This window comes from Aotus nancymaae, unplaced genomic scaffold, assembly GCF_030222135.1.
Source record: "Aotus nancymaae isolate 86718 unplaced genomic scaffold, 86718_ANA_hifiasm-v0.15.2.pri h1tg000033l, whole genome shotgun sequence".
In the NCBI taxonomy this organism is placed as follows: domain Eukaryota; kingdom Metazoa; phylum Chordata; class Mammalia; order Primates; family Aotidae; genus Aotus; species Aotus nancymaae.
In genome coordinates this window covers 47901635-47927750 of record NW_026988447.1, presented here as the reverse complement: position 1 = coordinate 47927750, position 26116 = coordinate 47901635, and the positions used below count along the sequence as shown (strand labels likewise).

Genomic DNA, 26116 nt, shown 5'->3' with positions numbered 1-26116 from the left:
AGAAGATCAGAAGAGAGGGCTACAGGGGCAATGGTTGGCCATGCTGTCTGTCCTTTCTTACCTCTCTGCTGAGCACATAGCCCAGGAGTGAAAGGAAATATACGCAACATATCAATCTGCTACTACACTGGCTTAGATGACATATGTGTGCAAGTGAGGACTTCCCTAATAGAGCTATAAGATTCAACCATCTTGGCGGGGCACAGTGGCTCAAGCCTGTAATCTCAGTATTTTGGGAGGCCAAGGTGGGCAGATCACGAGGTCAGGAGTTCGAGACCAGCATGGGCAACATGGTGAAACCCTGTCTCTACTAAAAATACAAAAATGAGCCCGGCATGGTGGTGGGCACCTGTAATCTCAGCTACTGGGGAGGCTGAGGCAGGAGAATCCCTTGAAACTGGAAGGCAGAGGTTGCAGTGAGCTGAGATCATGCCACTGCACTCCAGCCTGGGCCAAAGAGCAAAACTTCATCTCAAAAAAAAAGAAAAAAGATGAAAAGAGAATGACCCTAAGCTGTTCATAATTGTTGGATGGTTGGAAGGAGCAGTAGCTGGTGAAGGTAGCAACTTTCCCAAACAAAAGCAATGAGAAATTTGATTATGTCTCTTATCCAACATAGCTGAAGAAAACCCCAAAATACAGTCATAAGAATAGCAAATATCTTATTTTGTAGAAGTTTTTCTGGTTTTTTCTTTCTATGCAGAAGAGGTAGAAAAAGAAAAGAAAAAGTATCATTTCTGAACCTGCCTACATTCCCTGAAACATTTAGTAATTTATGGATTCATGTATCTTGTCCATTCTCTGAAATCTTGTAGAAGAGCCTGACCACCTATTGCTTTATCAGTATAAGCAACTGAAGGGCAGAGAGTGATAATGCTTTTCTTTTTTTCAATGTTATGTATTCCCAGAGCCACTTAGTAGGTGTTCAATAATGTTTTGATTACTAAAATGATGAATGCATGGCTGCTCGGAAGACAAGGCAGGCTCTCTCTCAGGTAAGGAATACATAGAAATAAATGCAGGTTCTTAAAATTCCTGAAAGGCACAAGACTTTCAGGGGACTCCAACTAAAAACTAAAATAAATAAAATCAATCTAATACATGTTATTTGGTCAAAGAATTCTAGCATCCTGACATTTCTGTGGGCTTCCAGAAGGAGCAATTGGTTCCGTCACTTCTCTAACCACGCTATAACATAGAACAAAAAGGATGTATAACTTTCTGGCTTTTAAAAACAATTCCAACTAACCCTTTCAGGAATTGGGTTCTAACTGAAGATCTTGTACTATGAATCAAAATGCTCTGATAAAGTTAATAAACAACCAGAATATTTAATTTCTGTATCATCATTTGGGCCTCTTTCAGTTTCAATGGGTAGAAAATGCAGTCCAAGCTGACTTAAGGTAAAAGTGAATGTATTTGTTTATGAATGAAAAATATCCAGAGATAGAACTTGTTTCAGCCAAAACTCGATTCAGAGCTCGAAAATCTCCATCTGGGTTTCACTTTTCTCCAACTCCCAGATCTGCCTTCTTGAGTATCAGCTTTATTTTCAGACTTCACATAGAAACACGAAAAGCTCTAAGCTCACATCTTCTTCATAATGCAAAGTCCAGTAGAAGAGAGTCCATTTCCTTAAGGGAAGGAGAAAAAAAAAAAGTCCCAGAATGGTAGTTTTTGTCTCTGATTGGCCAGACTTGGTTTACATACCCACCCATGCTACCAGGATATAAAGCTACCACTGGCCAGACCTCAGCTGTGGGTCTACCAGCGAGTCAGAGCAGCGGCTGACATCACTTGAAGCAAATGGGCCGAGGGGTGGGATCAAGTGGTTGGATCTTCCAAAATAAACAGGGGTACTGTTTCAACAAGAGTGAGTGTTGAGAAGCAAAACCACAAATGGCCAATACAAGGTATCATTAGTAGACCTCACTTACTAAAGCTCACATGTTAGTGGAACCAAATGAAATTTTTATAAGTAATTATCATTCGATTCAGACTTCTAATCAAACTATAGTTCTGGTGAGGGCAACCTCACACCTTGAATCCAAAATGTCTCTTCAGTCGCTGGCCTTCCACTTGTCTTCAGGAGCTGGAGCACATGGCCTTTGAAAAAACTGGCGAACAGAGGAAACTTGCAGCCTCGCAGCCACCCTGTGTCCAGTGGCGACCGCAGGAGCGAGACAGGCGGGGACGGGACCGCGAGGGTGCGCCCCACCTTCCCAGCGTCGCCTCAGGGACTCGCACCCCTTTCCCTGGCCGCACAAGAGGTTTTATCCTTGGCGGCTGCCGCCAACCTGCTGGGAGGGGCGGTTGGACCTGGCAACCCGGGAGCGAAACCCCCGGGGGCTCCTTATCCAGGCCCCGGGCAGCCAGATCCGCAAGGCCGGCCGGGGCGTGAGCCCGGCGGATGGAGGCGGCTCTCGTCCCCAGCTCCCACTCCCTCCCCTTCCCCGGGGCGGGCGCGCGGGCCTGGAGCTGGGAGGCGGCGGCGAGGGCGGCGGCGGCGGCGGCGGCAGCGGCGCGGCCGGGCGGGTCCTGGGGCCGCGGTTCTCCAGCGCAGGAGTCCCCGGCGCGCCCGCTGCGCTCGCCCCGCAGCCGCCGCCCGGGCGGTCGGAGTCGCCACCAGCTGTGTCCGCGGGGATCCCGGGCGCGGAGGGGAGGGGTCGCCCCCGCCGGACCCCGGGCACAGTGCAGTCCCCGAGCGCCGCCCAGACGCGGGGCCGCCCTGGGGAGCGGTTGAGGCGGAGGACCCAGGAGAAGGAGGAGCCCGCGTTGGCTGCAGCCCCAGGTAATCTCCGTGGAGGACGGGCCGGTCTCCTCGCCCAGAAACCCGAGCCGGGCGCCTTGGAAGGCGGACTCCAGAGGCGGCACCGCGACCACACAAGTTTATCGCGGCTTGAAATGAGGGAGTCCTGAAACCGACACTCGTTTTATTTAACCAGCTTTTTTTCTCCTGTTTTAAATAAGTTTATTTAGACAATGGAAAGAAAAAAACCAAACAGCCTCTTGGGTAACTGTGGGTTTGTAAATGTAATCCTGAAAGTTTTTCATGGTGTGGTTATTTGCTTGCGCATATTTATTAACCTGTTAATTCTTCGGCTAGTCAGAAAATTGACATGTAAAATATTCTTTGAGGAACGTTACAAGTTTGCTGTTGCATACGGGCATCCTGTTATTTATCAGCTTAGTTAGCATCCGTCTTCCCTCAAAGTGGTACCAAAGTCAGTCCCTTGGCGACAGGTCTTGCATGTGACACTCTTGCCCTCTAGTGCCTCACCAGCTTGGTAGCAGTTTGATGGCTAATATTAATAAGATGTTACATAATATGAGAGTACTGGGCCAGGACTGGTGTTGCTGCCACTTGTAAAGTCAAAAAGCCTGAGCCGATGGTAGCGAGTGATACCGTTTCCGTTTCTTTTCCATCTATTGCAACTTTCTCAAGCATTTTCAGCTCTGAACTTTAATTCCAGGTAAGTGTATTTATTTATACTACGCATTAATGCCTCACTCATAAATGTAGGGGCTTTTAAGAGATAACTTTGTTTCCAAATCTAAAAATTTCAAGATTGAACAAGTGCCTCATTTTATTCTTGAAAAAGAAATACAGAGCATTTTGATTACATTAAGTGAAACAAAGGACGGTCTCATTCAGGGATAATTTTAAAGCTTCCCTTTCATAAGATTACAGTATTAAAGAAATAACCTCTTGTAGTTGTTTAAGATATTCACCAACTTATAATGATTCTGCAGTAGATTTGTTTAACAGATCACATGTCTGTTGCCTTGACAAAATTTTGTAAGGAACGTCAGAGACTTAAACTAAACTACCTGCCTATCTACACAGTAATGATCCTCTGAAGGCTTTCTGTTGGATGCAGTTTATTTTATAGACTTTATTTAAAAGTATACAATTAATAAAATTAAATGCAACTGGAAAGAATCAATCTAGATATCAAATAGAGAAACTTTAAATTTAAAGAAAATAGATATATCTTCTATTTAATATATTCATTTTGTGGGAGCAGGTAAAAACAAAGTTACATCTTTAAGGGGTTTTCTCGGATCCTTTTTCAAATAGTTTTTCTAATAGCTGGATACTGTTTAAGCATCAAAGTTATTTAATGTCGAAAATGTATTAATATCTGTATTCTTTATAAACATTGAAATACAGCAACATGTAATGTGGAAGAATTTAGAAGAAAACACATCTAGATAAACAGCTACATTCTTAATACATTTGTATTAAATTAAAATACAAATCAAATATTAAGATGTGTGCAACTGATCTGGGACACTCTCTTTTTTTATTTTTTTACCTTTAGAAATGTCATCTTATCAACTACTGAGCAATGCTGTTCACCACAAGAGAGCAGAATGATAAGACACAGAAACTGTAGAATATCTGATATTTAGCTGTAGGGAATTTTTTTCTTTTTCTTCATCCATAGCTTCCTATCAATATTATATTTGAGATGGAGATTTCAGATATAAGTTTGAAAGAGTCTCCTTTTGAAAATAGTACTGAACACATAAAGAGGCTTGCCTAAGATAAGCTCTTTGTTTTTTTCTTTCTCTGGCTAACACAGTATTTACCATTTCTAATTTTGTTATTGTTTTTCTTTAGCATCTTGATGGTAAAACAGAATATTTGTTTCTTTGTGTAAATAATGTTAATTTTAACCTCATCACATGAGTTAATTTTCTTCATAGTCTTTAAAATGAAAGATTCTCACATTACTAAAATGTTTTAGATAAAATAAAACTTTTATCTCTTTCTGGAGATATTTATTATAGTTTAATTTGGTGGAGTTATATATACCTTCTGTCAAATTACATTGCAGCAACTATTGATTTTTGGTGTAACTGAAAAGTTTGTTAAAAGTATATATAGTAGAAGAGATAATCAGGCATTGGAGGTTCTTTTTGTAAACAATATATTCTGCTAAACAAGTTATTACAAGCTAAAATATAAACATTTAATTGTTTACCTGTCATTTCAAAATTTTAAAAATGTAAAAAAATTACATTTTTTCTTTTAATCTTGGGACTCTGATTATATGACTTCCTTGAAACCTGGTTGAGTTTCAGCTGCTTTTTGGTGATTAGAGCCAATTTTGTAACCTAAATATGCGTTTGTTAAGATACAAAATATATTTTTTAAAACTACATATAAATACTTTGTGATTTATATGCACTATAAAATCAGGGAAATTGAATAAAGTATAAAAACACTATTCTCAATTAAATGAGTGCCTTGAATTTCTAATTGCCTAACGGTACAGACAGTAAGAGAAGACAGTGGAAGTTCACTTTCCGTGCTATGTCTGTTGTAAATGAGCATTCGCACAGACATGCATGAACTCTGGACACCTGTCCACATTAGGGAACTCTGCCAGGCCGCAAAAGTAACGACTTGCATCATAAAGATAATCAGTCTGAACAATGGTCAAAACTATTGTATGACTGAAGTTTCTCTTAGATTAGTGAAGAGGTGGTTTTAGTATTTGTTGGTTTGTCTGTTTGTTTATGGTAAAAAACTACACTCTTAGATACCTGGATATGACAATGAGTGATTTATTCTTTCCTATCACTCTAAATATTTTCATCAATTTCATGTGAGTTATAGGATGAGAAAAAAAAGTAGTACCTACTACAATTAATTAATGTCTATAATAAATCATTTCCCAAAATCTTCTACATATTACTGAGGACTATAATTCTTGATTATCTGTTGCCAAATAAGAGCTTCAATTATTGCAGTCCTATCCTAAAACCTTTAAGCATCTCAGTAATGGGTATCCATTTTACGTATATATCATTGCTGAATGTTTGTGTTTGATTAAAATATTTGAAAATAACATGAAAGTAGATCTAAATTCTAGGCCTGGCTCTGCCAAGAGAGGAGTGGCCTTGAACAGCTCCCTTGCCGGCTCTGGGGTTCGGTTTCCTCACCTGAAAAATGAGGATTCCAGAGACCCTTTTTCATCCTGTTTGTTCAGCATTTTAGAAATTGCTCTGGAGGACAGGACGGAGACACATGAAAAAACATCAGTGAATAATACGAGGTTTAACTTGGTGATCAAGTACTATTGTCTAGATTTTTGCTAGTAGAGATGTTACAGTTTATACTCATAGAATGGCTACCTTGTACCAGGCACTGTTTTACTTTACATACTAATTTCTAGCTCATATAATCTTCACAAAGATTATTTAAGGTAAATATTATTCCTGTTTCACAAATGAGGAAATTGAGGCACTGAGAGGGTACCTACCTGCCTAAGATCACATCCCTGGCAAGTGGTGAAGCTGGAATTAAGTTTGAGTCTGGCTCCAACACACATTCCTTTAACCATTATATTACATTGCCTCTCTACAGGTTTCAAATATTTGTTCTTGATATGCCTCTTGATGTAACAGAGGCAATCCATATACCACTCCAACAATTTCCACCACTTCCCTTACATAAGAAATACTCATTCATTCACCCAGGACGTATTTACCAAGCAACTACTTTTGTGCCAGGCATAAAGCACACCACAGAACAATTAAATGAGTTGCCTTCCCTAATTAAGTATATTCAGTTTAGTTTAGGTGATTTCTTTCTCCTCTTTTGCTACCCTAGTTAGGTTGAGTCTCACTTGTTCTAAAAGGTGCCCAAGGTAACAGAGGAATAATTTACCTGACTCCTTTATTGATGTGTCCATAGAATAGAACCTTCAACCTCCTCAAGACTCCCTATATCATATTTTTTCATTATTCCTTTCTACTCTTTTTGCATCATCTTCTCTCTGCAGATTGGGTGTCTTTCCTTCTCCGGTTCATGTAACCTAGCAGAGCCAACACTGATTCTTAACTTTACATCTTATGGTCCAGGCAACTAACGAGAGGTCAGGTTAACACTCTCTTGTTCCAATGATTCTAATGAAGAACAAAGAAAAGGCTTGGATTAGACCCTGAAAGCTGCGTTGTCAGCACTCACATGTGTCATATGTGAGCATACGTGACAGAGTATGTCAGCATATTTTGATGCATGCATTCTGGTCCAATCTTAGAGGGTATAGGCAGACATTTACCCCCTTAAGTCATAAAGGCAGAATAAACAGCAAAAAGCAGTGGGGTGGTTTTCTTCTCTTGCATCACTGGATGGCATAACACTGAGGGAGGTAAATAAAACATATTCTTCCCTTCATAATTTTTAATACAAAGAGGGAGGGAGGATTACAATAGAAAGTCATTTTCCATTTAATGTACCAAACAAAGCTAATGCTCTCAAGTGCAGCTTTTCTCTCATCCATCTTTTAAAAATTGCAGTTCTAGAGACAGAGTGTATTCTTGGTCATACTCCATGTAAATCAGCTTCTTACTTGCCTACCACAGCAGTGTTTAATTAACATGACACGATTTCACACATTCTTTCCCCAAGAAAAGCTTGCTTTTGTCAATTTTTAATATTATTACTAAATTACTTTTAGCAAATCCATGTAATGTATTTGAGGTCTCCCGCTGCATTTTTCAACATTACAAACTATAGTTTTATAGTTCATTCTTTTTTCAGGAAAAGGAATATTGTCAGCATCTTTTAAATATCTTTCATTTATGTTAGAACCTGAAGCTCTTTAGTTATTAATACTCATTTTCCAGATGGTAATCTTTTTTCACTTTTCTTGTACTGCCAACTTTAACATGATTCTATTTCATTTAGAAATTGATTTTTACTTTGGGATGATGGTGGGTGTTAGTGGAAGAGAAAAGATAGGTTACATTGACAAGTAGGCACTTCCTCTTGCAAATATTGCTTGCAAAATATATGTTTGTATATATTGGGTTCTTTCACTATGTATATGGAATTGTCTGTGATTCCAAAAACTAATTGCTTCCTCTGCCTTTTGTTAATGGTAAATAATTAATGGCTAATATATGCTTGGTGGAGTCTTTTTAAAAACAGATGCACTGCAAAGCAATTCTATTCATGCTGAATTCTGAAAAATCTCAGAATGGGAAAAAATAAGTAGTTGAGTAAATTTCAGTGAAAAGCACATTCTGGATACACCTGATTTATGGCTCTGATCAAGTGGTCACTGCTATTTGCAATGTTTATATTATCGCCTTGACTGTTTGAGGCCAGTGTGACTGATGAAGGTAGCTGTTCATGGAGGATGGTTTGACTTAAATATTGCCCTAGTTTGTGAGTGCCAGCTGCTATTTGTAAAATTTAGTAGAGGCCTTTTTTCACTCATTTAACAATTATTCAATGGGCTGTTCTCACTTCAAGCACTCTATTAGACATTAAAAATACAGAAGTGAACAGGACAAGTACTTACAGATGCTTCCAAGCTATACAGAAAAATTCCATAACTGATTATAACAGAAAATCACATAAGTAATTATAACTTTGGAACACACTACAGAGGTGAAGTAGAGAGTGATGTGACAGATCAGGGGGATCAGGGAAGACTTTTGTGAGGCAGGGATATTTATACTTAGAACCATAGGATTTGGAAGAAGCCAGATGGGGAAGTGGAGTAAAAAACTTCCAGACTAACAGCATGTGGAAAGACCCTGAAACAGGAAAGAGATTCTCTCTCTAGGGGAACTGAAAGAGGACCCATTTGCCTGGAACTTAGAAAGGAGAGTATCATATAACCAGGCCTGAGAGATAAAAGTGGGAAGCATACCACACAGGGTCTTGTGGGACATGTATAAGAATATGAATTTTAACCAGCAAGTAAAATAAGCAGCCATTCACAGGATCTCAGCTGGAAAGAAGTAACAGAGTTCCGCTTTGATGCTGCATTGAGAAAATGGTAGAGGGAGCCAAGAACATTTGTGGTGAGATTAGTTGCTGCAAGTGAAAGAAGGTGTTAAGGATGCACGATTAGGTGATTGTGGGGACCTGAGGATGGCTCTAGTAGGAAGATTATAAATCCAGTTTTAGACAGGTTAAGTTTGCTTGTGACATGATTCTACTGGAATATAATAAGAAAGGGCACAGTCGATGTGAGTTGTTGTTGCTATTATATCAAGTTGATAGATCAATATAAAATCCTAGAGCCTAGAGGAAGGAGGTCTGAGTTACAAATGAACATTCGGAATTTACTAGAGTGTAGATAGTAATGGAAACCAAGAAGTAGATGAGCTCATCTAAGGAAAGAGGGAAGGATGAAAAGAAGCCCAAGGACATGGTGCTGGCGATGCCTCTGATTGAGCCTCTTTCTTTGTTCTAAGATCCATCTGACTTTAGATCTCTGCACTAAGGGTGGGCTTATGTGCTTCCCATACTCTACTCAAGCTAAAGTGCTCATACCTGTCCCTTTATGAACCCTTAGTACACTTTCACTGGCCATCTTCGGGATATTTCTCTCATTTCCTGTGTTATTTCTATTATTATCATCATAGCAGATAAATTTTGTTTGTTCATTGTAGGTGCCAAACACTATTATAAAGAGCTTTGTTTTGTTGTTGTTTTGAGATAGGGTTTTACTCTGTCGCCCAGGCTGGAGTGCAGTGGTGTGATCATGGCTTACTGTAGTCTTCACCTCCCAGGCTCAAGCAATCCAACCACTTCAGCCTCCCAAGTAGCTGGGACCACCTACCACCATAACCAGCTAATTTATACATACATACATATATATAATAGAGATGAGGTTTTGCTGTGTTGCCCAGGCTGGTCTCCACCCCTAAGCTCAAGTGATATGCCCACCTCAGACTCCCCTTGTGCTGGGATTATAGGGGTGAGCCACTGTACCTGGCCTCATTAAAACCCTCTTAGGAAGGTATCATAGTAGCCAATTTTCTTATAAGGAAACTGCAGCATCTAAAGGTAATAGCTTCCCAATATGCATTTCCTACTTGTTCCTAGCGTGGAAGGATCGTGTTGCAGTTATCTTCCCAGGTGTGTGGTATCTTTGATGCAGGCTGTTGGAGTTCACATTTCAGTTCTACCTCTACTAGCTGTGGCATCTTGAGCAGGTTACTGAACCTCTAAAGGGTCTAACACAGTTTCAGTACCTATGTAAGTGTTTATTAATATTAACTGCATTGCTATTGTTACCCTGCCTTCCCATATCATATTATTTCCTTTAGGGTGCCTTATAGGAAATCTTGATGATGTGGTGACATTTGTAACTGATCCAACATTGTAAATTTCTTGAACCTAACTATTTCAGAATGCCTAAGTGATTTGTTGATTTTCAAAACTTAAAATACGGTTTCTTGGTCATTCAGCATAGTCCTCATCATAGGTTGAACAGGGAGCAGAATTCAACCACAGCTGTCAGTTCTGTACGGTTGATCAAGACAGTTGTGTCCATGGGAACTCTCTGACATCCAGGCTAGTGTGTTTGCTCTGTACTTATTCAGAGTACCCTACTGACCATGCAAAAGTCTTCAGTGTTCTATGTGTTTTTGTGAAAGTGTTTTAAGAACATATTCATCACTATACTGAAATGTTTACCTGTTGATATTGATGGCCTTTAAAAGCGTTTTCATCTCATTTCTTATTTGAAAAATTACTGAGAAAAAATGTGAGCCATATGCCTTTGGAAATTTCAGTCTAACAATGAAGACAGACATTAGATAAATAATGGTGTTAATAATATTTCATAAGAGTTATGATAAAGTCTCCAAAGGGAGCCGTCTAAAGGGGAAGAATAGAATTAGTCAGCAAAGGCTTTCCTCAGGAATTGGGTTTTTGTAGCACATTCAGATGTTTCTGTGACCTGTCATTTCCAAAGATTTTGTTTATTATTTTGTCTACATCCAACTATTTTAAATAACATTAGGATTTTGTTGTCTAATCACATGTATAACTTGGTCCATCTATCGATCTGAATCTGAAGTGTACATCACTGAATCAAGCAAGTTTCCCCTCTAAGCTTTGTGTTTCTATTATACTGGCATCTTTATCTTCTAGTCCCCAAGCCTGCTACCTCCCCAACCATAAGCATTTTCTAGCCCCCAAGCCTGCTACCTCCCCAAACCATAAGCATGTTCTTTTCTTCTTTCTTCCCAAATATCTCTCACTTCCATTCTCCCTCCTAACCTTAATCTAGACCTACACCACCTCCCACATGGATTACAGCAGCAGCCCCTTAGCTGGGACTGTCTTGACTCTGCCTACTTCTTCACTCAGTACAGTGCATGTTCTCTCTCTGTTCATATTAATGTTATTCTTCATTCTGGGTGTCACTACATTAATCATCTGTAAACACCATCTTTATCAAATCCCTCTGTTCAAATGCATCCAATGCTCTTTATTTTCAAGTTCATGACCTTGTACTTCACAATCACTTTTTCAAGGATATTCATTAATCTGCAGCACTTTTTAAATCAAATATTATTTCCATTTTCAACCCAAAACATAGTATCCTATATTTTAGTTAATTTCACTCTGAGCTAAGCACATTGCAACCACTCCATTTCTTCAACCTTGCCAGGGAGTTTTGCCTGACATGTTGTCTCCATCCTCACATCCAAACCCAGTGCATCATGGCATGTCCCTTTCAAGTGCCGTGTCTCTTAGAAATTGCCACCGACTTTCCTAAGCCTTACTAATCTCTCTCTGTCTCTGTCTCTCTCTCTTTTGAAATCTGTAGCAGAGAGTCTGTACCACATAAATCACTATTTATTATGTATAACATACTGTTAGCTGCTGTTTCACAAGTCTCATTTACCTTAATAGAGTCCTCTGTCTAGGGGAAAGGATTATTCCTAATATCCTAATATACTTCTGGGGTGTCTGCAGCACTTAGTACAGCACTAATTCCAAAGTAGGTGTTCAATAAATACCTGATCACTAATTGCATAATGATAGGTGTTTTTGGTGAGTGAAGTTTTTATCTACCATAGATATTATGATATTAAATTTATCCCATGTTGGGATGCTATGATTACATTAACTTAACACTGAATGTTACAGTTATTTGTAACCTCAAGAGATAAGTTAAAGCATTAGAATACAGTAAAAGTGTCAAATTAACCTACAGGCATAAGATGCCATTGTATTCCATTAATTCCACAAAAAGTCATTGCTTTTTGTGGCACAAGTGGTGCAGTGATAGATAAAAGAAAGGTATTATCTCTACCCTCTTGGAGCTTCCAGGCATACAGAGAGGCTGACTTTAAACAAAATTTTAATTATGGCAATAAGCACAAAGGAGATATTCTTTTCACAAAGACCATGTATACCCACTGAGTCTTACCAAGTTTGAAAAGTCAGAGAAGACACCACAGGGCAATTGTGGGGAAGAACTTAATTTTCCATATTTATCCATCTGCATGATGCCTCACAAGTGAAGGGCTCAGGTGAAGTCTGTACCTTTGCCTCTGCCTACTGCTACAGTGCCACCTTCCACAGGAGGAGTGATGGCAACAGTTCAGTCTATCCTGAAGTCTTCAGAGCTAATAGAAACATGGCAGAGAATGGGAAGCAGCTGTCCTTGGCTGAGTTTGCAGTATGAATAGTAAATTCTGAGAATCTGTACCAGGGACTGACGTTGATATGGCAAAGTGAGATGTGCAATTGAAAAGGGTTTGCAGAAAACAGGAGAATTTTAATGTATTCATTTAAATATATCAGACCACAAGAACAGAAAGCCAAACACTGCATGTTCTCACTCATAGGTCGGTGTTGAACAGTGAGAACATGTGGACTCAGAGAGAGGAGCATCACACACTGGGGGCAGTTGCAGGGGTAGGGAAGAGACAGCGGGGGTGGGGAGGGATAACATGGGGAGAAATGCCAGATATAGTATGCACTTAAAGTAAAATAAAATATAAAATGAAATGAATATGTTAGACCAACTCCTCAGGGACATACATTGGAATTTTCTTTAGCTTCAGGAGGAAACTTGAAGAGTTTAATGGAAAAGAAATGTCCTTCAGCATTTTATAATGGCTAACAGAGAAGGTAACTTCGATAGGTTCCTAACATCTGTCCTAAATAGTGAGAGCAAATACTCCTCACCACTCTGCCTCATCACAGATAAGAACTGTATAAGTTACATGCCTTTCACTTTTGACAAAGGGAACAAATTGTAAAATGCTGCTATCTGAAATGGAAAATGTAGCAATACATTTTATATCTAGTCAAAAACACTTCACAGGTAAAATTGAAACATAGAAATGGGAAGATATGAGATTTTGTATTCTGCTGTTATGCTCCAGAATATTATAGTCATAAGCATGTACATAACTTTAAAAGTACTATTACTTATCAAATGAAATAACTATAATTACAACAAAAACTCTGTTGCCCCAGTAAATTTGTATTTGCTTTAATATAATCTGTACCTATACCAAAGTATTTAAAAGAGCCTTCATATGGCATATTAAGTTCTCATCCCCCTTTCTTTGCAGTGTTTGTAAGATTTTTCCCCTCCTTACAATTCTCCCTAACCTATGATGATTAAGAGTTTATGACTGCATTGTGAGAAATGAGACTGCACTGGCCTGCCAGATCAACTCTCTAAGATTGCTCTATGATGTTCTCCATGTTATTAATTCTTTTCCCAGAAAAATCTTACTGTTATGTTATCCCCCTAATCAAGAAAGTATAATGTCTCCTGTTTTATTCTGTTTTGTGTGGCCCTAACAGAATACCACAGATTGGGTAATTTATAAACATTCATTTATATGGCTCGCAGTTCTGTAGGTCTGGAAGTTTGTGAGCATGGTGCTGGCATCTGGTGAGGGCCTTCTTACTGTGTCATCTCATGGTGGAAGGTTGAAGGGCAAGATAGCATGCACAAAGGGGCAAGAGAGCAAGAGCAGGCCAAACTTGCTTTTATAACACTCTCGAGATAAGCAACCCCCTTCCAAGATGATGATATTTATCTATTCGTGAGGGCAGACCCTCTTATTAGGCCCCACCTCCCAATACTGTTGCATCGGTGGTTAAATTTCCAACACAAAAACTTTGGGGGACACATGCAAACCGTAAGATCACCCTACAGACTTTCACAACCTCTGTACGCTCAAGTCTTTCCATACTCTGGGTTACCCATACATAGTCAAATTTATTTTTTAAGTATTTCTCACTCTTTCCTCCCACTCATCATTCATGATCCTTGCCCAATATTGCGCTCACTCCTGCCTCTGTAACATTCCCTCTATCTCAAATGTCTGTTTAAATTACTCCCATCCTTCAAGGCTCTCCCCAAATCCTACTCACACATTCTGGAGCATTTCACAGACTCCCCCACTTGCCATGATCACTTTCTTCTCTCATCCTGTTATTGTCATTGTCTCTAATCCATAACCCACACATTATTGTCATTCTTGCCACTGTCTCTGCTTTATAATTTAGAATGTTTTAAAGAAATTCACTCTGCTGAACATTTGTATTTTAAATAGAATGAGAGCTGCCCCATAAATATTTGAATGTATGACATATATATCCTAAATATTTTAATGAATGAACTACAATGTATAATTTAAAAGATAAATAACATGTTTATCCTGTAAATAGAATATCCTATAAATATCCCACAATTCTGTTCCAGAATATATTATTCATAAAGATAAACTTATTGTTCAAAATATTATTCACTGCTTATGTCACAGAATTTGGGAATCAGAATGTTATTGGTGATCATTTATTCTAACCATATCATTTTAGTTGGTACAGGGGCCCAAATGACACAATGAATAAGAAGCAGAGGTGCAATAGACCCTAATCTTATGACAAACACTAAATACAGTATTTTTCACCAATGCTGCTTGTTGTACCAGCTAGCTTTTAGCCTGCCTTATGTACAATCACAAGACCTGTCTTAATTTTTTTAATTTTCCATTATAATTTCTCAAAAAGTTCCAGGACCATAAAAGTCTAATAAGCTTTTGCTCTAAGAAGCACCCAGAAATTCCAGAGAAGGAGGGCAAGATAGCCAACTAGATGCAGCAAAGAAATGCTATTCCCACTGAGAAAAACCAAGGGTTTGAGTAAATCAACATAATTTGGACAGATCTCTAGAGAGAAAATACTAAAAGTGGATGGAGATACAATGCAGATGCTGAGGCTGAGAAGGGAGAAGGCAGGCACAAGGTAGTGGAATGTGGGGGCTAGTCCCCTGCCCTGAACAGCTCCTGGGGAATAGGTACATGAAGGGACTGTGGGACTGTCCACCCTCACCACGGGCCTATGGGATCCTGGCTTAGAGGGCCCCACATCCCCCATGACATTTGAGCTGACAAGGGGATCTGATAGGAGAGTAGACAAAGACAGAGCTTCATCCAGCATGGAACAGGGGCCTTTGTACATGGTGCAGCTCTGGCAGAACATGGTAATAGGCTTCCATAACCTAGGTCTCCCCATCTCCCTCCAAAAAGCTCTAGCCCCACTTAACCACTGGGCCAGAAGAAAGTAGGGCCGACTTCCCTGTGGGACTCGGTTATGTCTGTTTTTCAGGCCTTCAAGCCTGCCAGCACTTTCATGGCCACACCCTAGCAGCCCTACAAGAATGTGTGCACAGTACCATCTCTGCTGCCCAGCCTGGCTGCCTTGCTCCACCTGATTATGTTCCTGGTGGCTTGGGAGCACTTTGTTTTCCTCACCACACCCAGAATCCAGCTCCAAGTGCCTGAAGGATGGACCCCCAAGCCAATCCAAGTGCTCGAGGGCTGCAACAGCCAGCTTGGGAGTGCCAAGTCAAGTTCTGTGGCTGGCACTCAAGTGAGAGAGAAGCTCACACTCTCAAAGCACTAAGAGGGGTGAGACACTCATTCGTGGGCTGGAATGGGAGTGGGAATGCCTCCCTCCACAGGACTGACCAGGAAAGGTTGTCTCCTATCTCCGTGATGCAACTTCTGGCCTGGGAGCCCTGCAGTGCAGAACACCTAACAAAAGAAATGCAGACACACTGTCAGTGATCAGAGGGGCTCCCCCAAGGTCCAAGAGTGGACATGGTGAGAGGTCATCTCTCTCCCTCGCCACCTCAGGGCACAGCTGCAAATGTGAAAAATAGAGAGAAGCCATGCAGCTAGAGAAGAGGCTATCTACTGCCCATTACTCTCCAGCATCATCTACTGGATCCCAGCCCAAACTACAACGCTAAAAATATTTTGCCACTATACACCCCTGTAAAGCCAAAGGCAAGAATTCAGCCACAAATAAAGACCCTATACAAAGCCTTGGCCATGTGAAAACATCCAGAAACAAATCCAACTGAAGTACTCAATTTACATCACTGTTAAAGAAACTCTGGGCTTCTTAGATGTGAAAAAAATCATACTAAGAATTCTCTCCAGCAACTTAAAAAGTTAGAGTGTCTCCTTACCTTCAAATGAGTCCACTAGCTCCCCAGCAATGGTTCTCAACCAGTCTGAAATGACAGGCATAGAATTTAGAATCTGGATGGCAAGAAAGATCAAGATTCAGAAGACAATTGAAACCCAATTCCAGGAATTTATTTATACTATCCAAGAGATGAAATATGAAATACGATCCAGTTTAGTTCCATGTAAGGAAAAACTAAACTGAACTTGTAAAGCTGAAAATTTTAGTATAAGAATTTCATAATACAATTAGAAGTATTAACAACAGAACAGACCAAACTGAGAAAAGAACCTCAAAGCTTGAAGACTGGATCTTTAAACTAACTCAGTCAGACAAAACTAAAGAAAAAGAATTGTTAACACTGAACAAAACCTCTGAGAAAAAGCGTTATGTAAAGACACCAAATTTATGATTGGCATTCTTGAGAGAGAGGGAGACAGAATAAGCAACTGGGAAAATATATTTGAGTATGTAGTCCATGAATATATTTCCCTAATCACACTAGAGAGGTAGAGCTACAATTTCAAGAAATACAGAGAACCTACGCTGGATACTATATGAGATGACCATCCTTAAGGCACACAGTCATCAGATTCACCAAGGTCAATGCAAAAGAAAAAATCTTAAAGGCAACTAGAGAGAAGAAGGGTCAAGTCATGTACAGAGGGAACCCCATTAAGCTAGCAGCAGACATTTCAGCAGAAACCTTACAAGCCAGAAGCATTTTTAAAACAAAAATTCCAACCAAGAATTTCATATGACACCAAACTAAGTTTCTTAGGAGAAAGAGATATAAAATCCTTCTCAGACAAGCAAGTGCTGAATGAATTCATTTCAACTAGACCAGCCTTACAAGAGGTTCTTAAGGGAGTGCCAAATATGGAATTGAAAAGCAACACCTGCTACCACAAAAACACTAAGCACATAGCCTGCAGGCAGTATAATCCAACTAGGCAATCAAGTCTACATAATAACCTGCTAACAACATGATGACAGGACCAAAATCTTACATATCAATATTAATACTGATTGTAAATCAGCTAAACATCCCACTGAAAACAGAATAGCAAGCTAGATAGAAAAACAAGACCCAACCATCTGCTGTTTTCAAGAGACTGATTTCACATGTAATGGTACCCACAGGTACAAAGTAAAAGGATGGAGAAAGATCTACCATGCAAACAAAAAACATACAAAGATCAGGAGTTGCTATTCTTATTTTAGATAAAACAGACTTTAAACCAATAAAAAGTAAGAAAGGCAAAGAATGGCAATACATAATGATAAAGAGCACAAACAAACAACAAGACTTAACTATCCTAAATATATATACACCCAACATTGGAGCACTAGATTCATAAAACAAGTTCTTCTTCACCTACAAAAGAACTTAGACAACCACACAATAATAATGGAAGATGTCAATACCCCACTCACAATGCTAGAGAGATATTCAAGAGAGAAAATCTAATAAACTCTGGAGTTATACTTGACACCTGACCAACTAGACCTAATAGATATACAGAACCACTCCACCCATCAACCACAAAATATATATCTTTCTCATCTGTACATAAAACATATTCTAAGATTGATCACATGTTTGTTCATAAAGCAAGTCTCAATAAATTTTAAAAAACCGAAATTATACCAAGAACACTCACCAACCTCAGTGCAATTAAAAAATAATAAAGAAATCAATATCAAGATCTCTCAAAACTACACAATTACATGGACACTAAACAACTTGCTCCTGAATAACTCCTTTGTGAACATCAAAATTAAGGAAGAAATCAAAAAATTCTTTGAAATTAATGAAGATAGGGACACAACTTAACAAAATCTCTGGGATGCAGCTATGTTAAGAAGAAAGATTATAGCATTAAATGCCTTCATCAAAAAGTTAGAAAGATCTCAAATCCACAGTCTACCTTTGTACCTAAAGGAATTAAGAAAAGAGAACAAACCCTCAAAGCTGGCAGAAAAATAATAACTAAAGTTAAAGAAGAATTTAATGAAATTGAGATGCCAAAATCCATATAAAAGACCAATGAAACCAGGAGTTGGTTCTTAGAAAAAAATAAACAAGACTGATAGATCACTAGCTAGAATAATAAAGAAAAATAAAGAGAATATCCAAAAGAGAGCAATCAAAAATGAGAAATATAACATTACAACTAATTCCACAGAAATAGAAATATCCTTAAAGATACTATGAATATCTCTATTCACATGAATTAGAAAATCTGGAGGAAATGGATAAGTTCCTGGAAACACAGTCTCCCAAAATTGAATCATGAAGAGATTGAAACTCTGAATAGACCAATATCAAGCTCTGAAATTGAATCAGTAATTAAAAATCTACCAACCAAAAAAAGCCCTGGACCAGATGGATTCACAGTAGAATTATACCAGACATACTAAAATGAACTGGTACCAATCCTACTGAAACTATTCCAAAAAATTGAGGAGAAGGAACTTCTTCCTCACTCATTCTATGAAGCAAGCATCAGCTTGTTACCAAAATCTGGCAGAGACATGATGAAAAAATTCAGGCCAATATCTCTGATGAACATAGATGCAGAAATTCTCAACAAAATACTAGCAAACCAAATCCAGCAGCACATCAAAAAGTTAATATGCCACGATCAAGTAAGCTTTATTCCTAGGATGCAAGGCTGTTTCAACATATGCAAATCAATAAATGTCATTTACCACATCAACATAATTAAAAGTAAAAATCATATGATCATCTTAATAGATGCAGAAAACCTTATAATAAAAATCAAACATACCTTCATGATAAAAACCCTCAACAGTCCAGGCATTAAAGGAACGTATCTCAAAATAATAAGAGACATCTATGACAAACCCACAGCCAATGTCATACTGAATAGGTAAAAGCTGGAACCACTACCCTTGAGAACTGGAATGAGATAAGGATGCCCATTCTCACCACTCCTATAGTACTGGAAGTCCTAGCCAGAGCAATTAGGCAACCAGGTATATATGCAAAGGCAAGAGAAAGAAATAAAGCATACAAATAGAAAAAGAAGTCAAACAATATCTTTTTGCTGATGATATGATTTTATACCCAGAAAGTGCTAAAGATTCTGCCAAAAGGCCTTAAAACTTATAAATGATTTCATGAAAGTTTCAGGATACCAAATCAACATACAAAAATCAGTAGTGTTTCTATACATACATCAATAATGTCAGAGCTGAGAGTCCAAGGGAGAATGCAATCCCATGTACAATAGCCACAAAGAAAATGAAATACCTAACAATACAGCTAGCCAAGGAGGTAAAAGATCTCTACAAGGAGAACCAAAAAGCACTGCTGAAATAAATGAAAGATAATACAAATAAATGAAAATATTTTTCATGCTCATGGATTAGAAGAATCAGCATCATTAAAATGGCCATACTGCCCAAAGCAATTTAGCATTACACCTATCAAATTACAAATGTTATTTTTAAATAAATAGGAAAAAAAACTGTTCTAAAATTCACATGGAACCGAAAATATCCTGAATAGCCAAAGCAAGTCTAAGCAAAAAGAACAAAGCCAGAAGCATCACATCACCTGACTTCAAACTATACTACAGTAACCCAAATAGCATGGTACTGGTACAAAAACAGACAGATAAACCAACGGAACACAATAGAAATCTCAGAAATAAAGCCACACACCTACAATTATCTGATCTTTAACAAGACCAACAAAAACAAGCAATAGGTAAAGCACTCTCTATTCAATAAATGGTGCTGGGATAAATGACTAGCCACATGCAGAAGAATGAAACTGGACCCTTACCTTTTACCATATAAAAAAAAAATTAACTCAAGGTAAGTTGCCTAGGCTATAATCCTAAGCAAATTAAGTCAGCAAATTAATTCAAATGCAGGACATCAAACTATAAAAATTTTAAAAGTAAATCTAAGAAATCTGTTTGTGATATCAGCCTTGGCAAAGAATTTTTGGCTAAGTCCCCAAAAGCAATTGCAATGAAAACAAAAGTTGACTAGTGAGACCTAATTAAACTAAAGACCTGCACAGCAGAAGAAACTATCAACAGAGTAAATAGACTACCTACAGAATGGGAGAAAATATCCACAAAGTATGCATCTGACAAAGGTCTAATATCTGGAGTCTACAAGAAACTTAAACAAATCAACAAGCAAGAAACAAACAACACCATTTAAAAACAGGCAAAGGACATGAACAGATGTTTCTTCAAAGAAGCAATCAGGCAAGAGAAAGAACTAAGACATCAAAATAGAAAAAGAAGTCAAATTATCTCTCTTCACTGATGATATGATTCTATACCTAGAAAGTGCTAAACATTCTGCCAAAATCATCTCTTTATTAAAAGAAGACATACAAGTAGCCAATAAACATGAAAAAATGCTCATCATCACTAATCATCAGAGAAATGCAAATCAACGCCATAGTGAGATATCATCTATACCAGTCAGAATGGCAATTAGTAAGAAGTTAAAAGATAAGAGATGCTGGTGAGGCTGCATAGAAAAGGGAATGCTTGTACACTGTTGGTGGAAATGTAAAAGAATTCAACCACTATGGAAAGAAGTTTGGAGATTTCTGAAAGAACTTAAAACAGAGCTATTACTTGACCACGCAATTCCACTACTGGGTATATATCCAAAGGAAAATAAATCATTCTGCTTAAAAAGATGCATACACTTGTATGTTTATCACAGCACTATTTACAATAGTAAGATAAAGAACCAAACTAGTGCCAATCAAGTGTGAACTAGATAAAGAAAATGTGGTACAAATACACCATGGAATACTATGTGGCCGTAATAATGAATGAAGTCGTGTCTTTTGTATCAACATGGATGCAACTGGAGGACTAAACAAATTAACTCAGGAACAAACAACTAAATACCCCATGTTCTCACTTATAAGTGGGAGCTAAACACTGAGCACAAGTGGACATAAACACGAGAACAACAGACACTGCGGACTATTAAAGGGAGGAGAAGGACTGAGAACATGGTGGAAAAACTACCTGTTGAGTACTATGCTCACTTCTGGGTGACAGGAAGCATACCCTAAACGTCAGCATCCCACAGTATCCCCAGGTAGTAAACCTGCATGTGCACACTCTAAAATAACAGTTGAATTTTTTTAAAAGGAAAAGAATTCCTTAGATGCCCAGGTAAATCCAAGTATGGCTATATATTATTTTGGATTTGACTAGCCAGGAAATACGTTTGTTTCCCATTAGTTCAATTACCTGAGAAAAAATATTGTTCAGTTGACAGAGATCTATACACAGTTTGCTTAAGCTTCATACACTGAAAATACTCTTAACAATAAATCTGTATCAGTGTGCTGTGATATTTGAAGAAGTGAAATCCTAATAAATGTAGAACAGCCAAATAAAAAAAAAGCACCCATGTTTCTTCTTAATTATTTTTCAAAGTTACTAAATGTTCAAAGGTTACTAAGACTTGAAAGGGATTTCAAATTATTGCATAACAAGGTGTTTGCATTTTTACAAACATTTTTGGAGTAGTTTTTCACATCATTGCTAAACTCCTTCTCAAAAAGCAGAAATAGAATGGTATAGAAAGTGAATCAATGGGTAAATATGCTCTTCTCCAACAGTATATGATTCCCTATGGTCTCACACCAGATTTGCAGAAACCCTGGGAAGTAGTTTATTCCTCACATTCATCTTATCACATCACTGTTTTGATTTTTGGAAAATGCAACTATGAAAATATACAGTTCTAAAATGATTAATTGCATTGTGGGACCATATATGCATCTTGAAATGGTTATTCTAATGAGAACAATTATCATAAGGGTGTTTCTCTAATGAATGTAAAATGTATATACAATGATAAAACTGACTGTGTTAACAACTTTTCAGAAAAGAAAAAACATGTTTTAATTGTGGCATAAACATTCAGTACATGTAATTAAACACAAACAGCTTGAGTATGTATTACATAATGTGTAGCCAGATGGCAAGACATGCCAGTGTATGGCTCAGGTGACCTCTCCGTGGTCTTTGTTCTATATTATCTATAGAGTTTGATGCAAAGCACAGTGAATATCATGAAATTTCCTGTTAGCCCAGTCTTTTTTGTACTAGGGATAGAGGGCTCAATGGATCCCTTTTCCTCATTCCATCAGTCCCACGTCTTCACACAGATCTGGAAGAAGGAAAGAGAGGGCTTCAAATATACTGTACCTCAGTTCATCTGCCAAATACTCTGCCACTTATGCTAGTCAACAAGATAAAACTTGCTTATTTTAATGCTGCACACTGACTGTTTTATATTCTTTTCTATTTTTCAGACTATATTTTCTGTGAGTCTTGATTAAGTGATACAAATGAGCTGCAATGGTGACATAAACTCTTGACTGAGATTGGAAAAGTAGCTGGAATACCATCTTTTTTTTTACATTTTATGGTGCTTCTATTGGCAGAGTTGAAGAGAGTATCTACAACATGAGTTTTATCATGAAGCTTCACAGACACTTTCAAAGAACGGTCATTCTGCTTGCCACTTTTTGTATGGTGAGCATTATCATTTCTGCTTACTACCTGTACAGTGGCTACAAACAGGAAAATGAACTCTCTGAGATGGCTTCAGAAGTTGACTGTGGTGACCTCCAACACCTACCATATAAGCTAATGGAAGTGAAAGCAATGAAGCTTTTTGATGCCTCAAGGACAGACCCCACAGTCCTAGTATTTGTAGAGAGCCAGTACTCATCTCTTGGTCAAGACATCATTATGATTCTAGAATCAAGTAGATTCCAGTATCACATTGAAATTGCCCCTGGAAAGGGAGATCTCCCAGTGCTTATAGACAAAATGAAAGGCAAATATATTCTTATTATTTATGAGAATATTTTAAAGTATATAAATATGGACTCTTGGAATCGAAGCCTTCTAGACAAATACTGTGTAGAATACGGTGTGGGTGTCATTGGATTCCACAAAACTAGTGAGAAGAGTGTACAGAGCTTTCAGTTAAAAGGTTTCCCTTTTTCCATTTATGGAAATATTGCAGTAAAAGATTGTTGTATTAATCCTCATTCTCCATTGCTTCATATGACCAAATCTTCCAAGCTTGAAAAAGGTTCTTTACCTGGAACTGACTGGACAGTTTTTCAGATCAATCATTCGGCCTACCAACCAGTAATATTTGCCAAAGTAAAGACCCCAGAAAACCTTTCTCCTTCCATCTCTAAAGGTGCTTTTTATGCTACTATCATACATGACCTGGGGCTTCATGATGGAATTCAGAGGGTTCTTTTTGGCAACAACTTGAACTTTTGGCTGCACAAGCTCATCTTCATAGATGCCATCTCCTTCTTATCAGGGAAGAGGCTGACGTTGTCCTTGGACAGGTATATTCTTGTGGACATTGATGACATATTTGTAGGAAAAGAGGGAACAAGAATGAACACCAATGATGTAAAGGTAAGGCTCTATTTTCTCAAGTTTCAAAGTTTAGTTCATCTCCCAGCAGGGCTACAACTATCGCAGTTTGTACCACAACTGAATTACCCAGGACGTGGGATTTATCGGAAAAGTCTGGGCAATCTAAGATTATTGCTCACCCTAAATTAACTAGGAAGATAATATATTTCTATCTGAATCAAGAAAAATAAAGATTTTACTAAAAGATTGAGTGTGGCAGCATCCTGAAATGGTTTTCTACGTGTATTCACAACTAGAGTAGAAACCATTCTGTTTAATTACTTTCCAGAAACTACCTCAGAAAAACTATTACTGATCTCTGACTTAGTTCATTTAAATATGAAATTAAAGTGAATTTGTCTTTATGATAATAAATATTTTCACAAATTTCAAAAATTACAGATCTCATAGTAGCAAGTTCAGATACTTTTGGAGGTCAAATATACAATGCATATTCTCTTATATTTTTCTGAAACTCTGAAAATCAGTACTACTAAATATGAAGATCAATGACTACAAGCATATTTATTCACATATAAATATGAGGATTTAACTTGATTTCAGTGAACACTTCTGACACATATATGAAGCCAATCATGCTGCATTTAAATTGCATTGCATTTCTTATTGTGTAAAACTGCTGCCCTTAAACAGAAAACAATTATTTGAAAGAGTTTTTCATTATTAAGAATTGATTGTGTTACATAAACCGCTGATTGATTACTATTAATAAAATTTTAAATTAAAATTCTCTACATTTATCTTCGTTTCCTATTTGAAGTGCCATAGGATTCTCTCTCTCTTACGCTACATATTGATTTCTCATAAAAGTGAGACTTTTTATACATAATTTTTATTCTACAGCTTTGATCTTTTGGTAGAATATCTAGAACCAAATCAGATAGCAAACAATATGTCTTGAAAACTTCATCCTTTTCTCTAGTCACTAACATCTGGCAAATAATAGTAGTGTTCATAACACTAGTTAAATGAGCTAAGAATGCCAGAAGGACAATTAAAAATTACTATAAAAGAGTGTGAAGACTGAAAAGAAAAAAAAAAGCCCATATTCTTGGCATTATTTTAATCTCTTCCTTTTAGCTAAATAGAAATTAATTAACAAAGAAGCTGTATTTAAGTTTTCATTAAGTCTTTGTATTTACTTTTGAAAGTATAGCTAAATTAAAACCAAGCTGGTAGTTTAAGCAGTTATTATGTGCTTGAAGATTATACGCAATACATAATTCTTCCATTTCTTTATTTGAAATTATTTTGGTAAGAAATGTGTTCAATATGAATATATTTCTGATGTAAAATTGTTTAAAACTGTCAAATATATATTGTTTTGGAATTTTAAAATATGGTAAATAAATCCCTGAGTTTTGTATGTAGCCCCCATTTCCCCTAATATTATACAAAATACAAAATGCCTTTTGAACTCTTTAGAAGTTAAGCCAGTTTTCAGGGGTATGAAAAATTAGAGGCTTATTGAACACATTAAAGAAGAATTGGCAAGTGTATTTTATGAATTGCTCATATTTAGATAGAAATATATTTCCTAAACTGCCTAAAGGCTTTTTAAAAAAATATATTTTGAATAATCTGAGTTTTTAATTACTTCTAAATTGTATCTGTGATTGTGTCTCAAAATACTAATTTAATGTAGTCAGTTGCCCTGTGTGTGTAAACAGTCACTCGTGTATTCATTCTGTAACTAGTTATTAAGTGTGTACTACATGTGAAGCACCTTTTGGAACTTACAGATATAATCTTGAACTGTAGTCCATTCCTTTAGAAAAGGGGTAGGGGAGAGTAGAGTCATAGGAAAGCACATTGTGCTGAGCATCTATCTGTCTGTACTTCATATGGCTATATCCTATGCCAGGCACAGAGGCAGGCTCTAGGGATACAACGATAAATAAAGTGTCTCATGGGGATGATAAATAGGTATATAGCTTGCAACATGGTAAGCACAATAGCAAACATATCTACACAGTTTTATATAAATTATGTTATGGGAAACACTACCATGTGCACTACATACCTGTAACTATTAAGTATGTAGGACAGAGTTCGAAGGCAAGACTAGATTGATGTGATGATTTGGAAAGGTGTAGCAGTAATTCAGACAAAGACAGCAATTTCTTGAAACCAGGAAATTGGAGTAAGAATGGAGAAGGAAGGACCAAATTAAGATCTATCTGGGAAGTAAAATTAAACAACTTAGTAATTGGTTAAATGGAGATGAAAGAGAATAGAATCATGACATTAGAATTTGTCATGAAAGAGAATAGAAGGATGACATTAGGATTTTTAGCATAGATGAATAATTGATGATATCAACAACAGTAAGGAAAAGGATCAT

General features: G+C 37.6%; 1 protein-coding gene across 3 annotated transcripts in view; it reads left to right on the top strand.

Moving 5' to 3' along the window:
- Positions 1–2706: 2706 nt before the first annotated feature.
- Positions 2707–26116, top strand: part of LOC105731347 (N-deacetylase and N-sulfotransferase 3) — a 200706-nt gene continuing 177296 nt past the window's right edge. For 2 of the 3 annotated variants that reach the window (XM_012473040.2, XM_012473043.2), the window contains exons 1-2: positions 3347–3473; positions 22617–23751. In XM_012473040.2, coding sequence (XP_012328463.2) covers positions 22771–23751 — 981 coding nt within the window. In that variant the 5' untranslated portion in view covers positions 3347–3473; positions 22617–22770. Of the gene's footprint in view, positions 2792–3346; positions 3474–22616; positions 23752–26116 lie in introns of those variants that run through there. The other variant, XM_012473042.2, reaches the window with a different exon arrangement.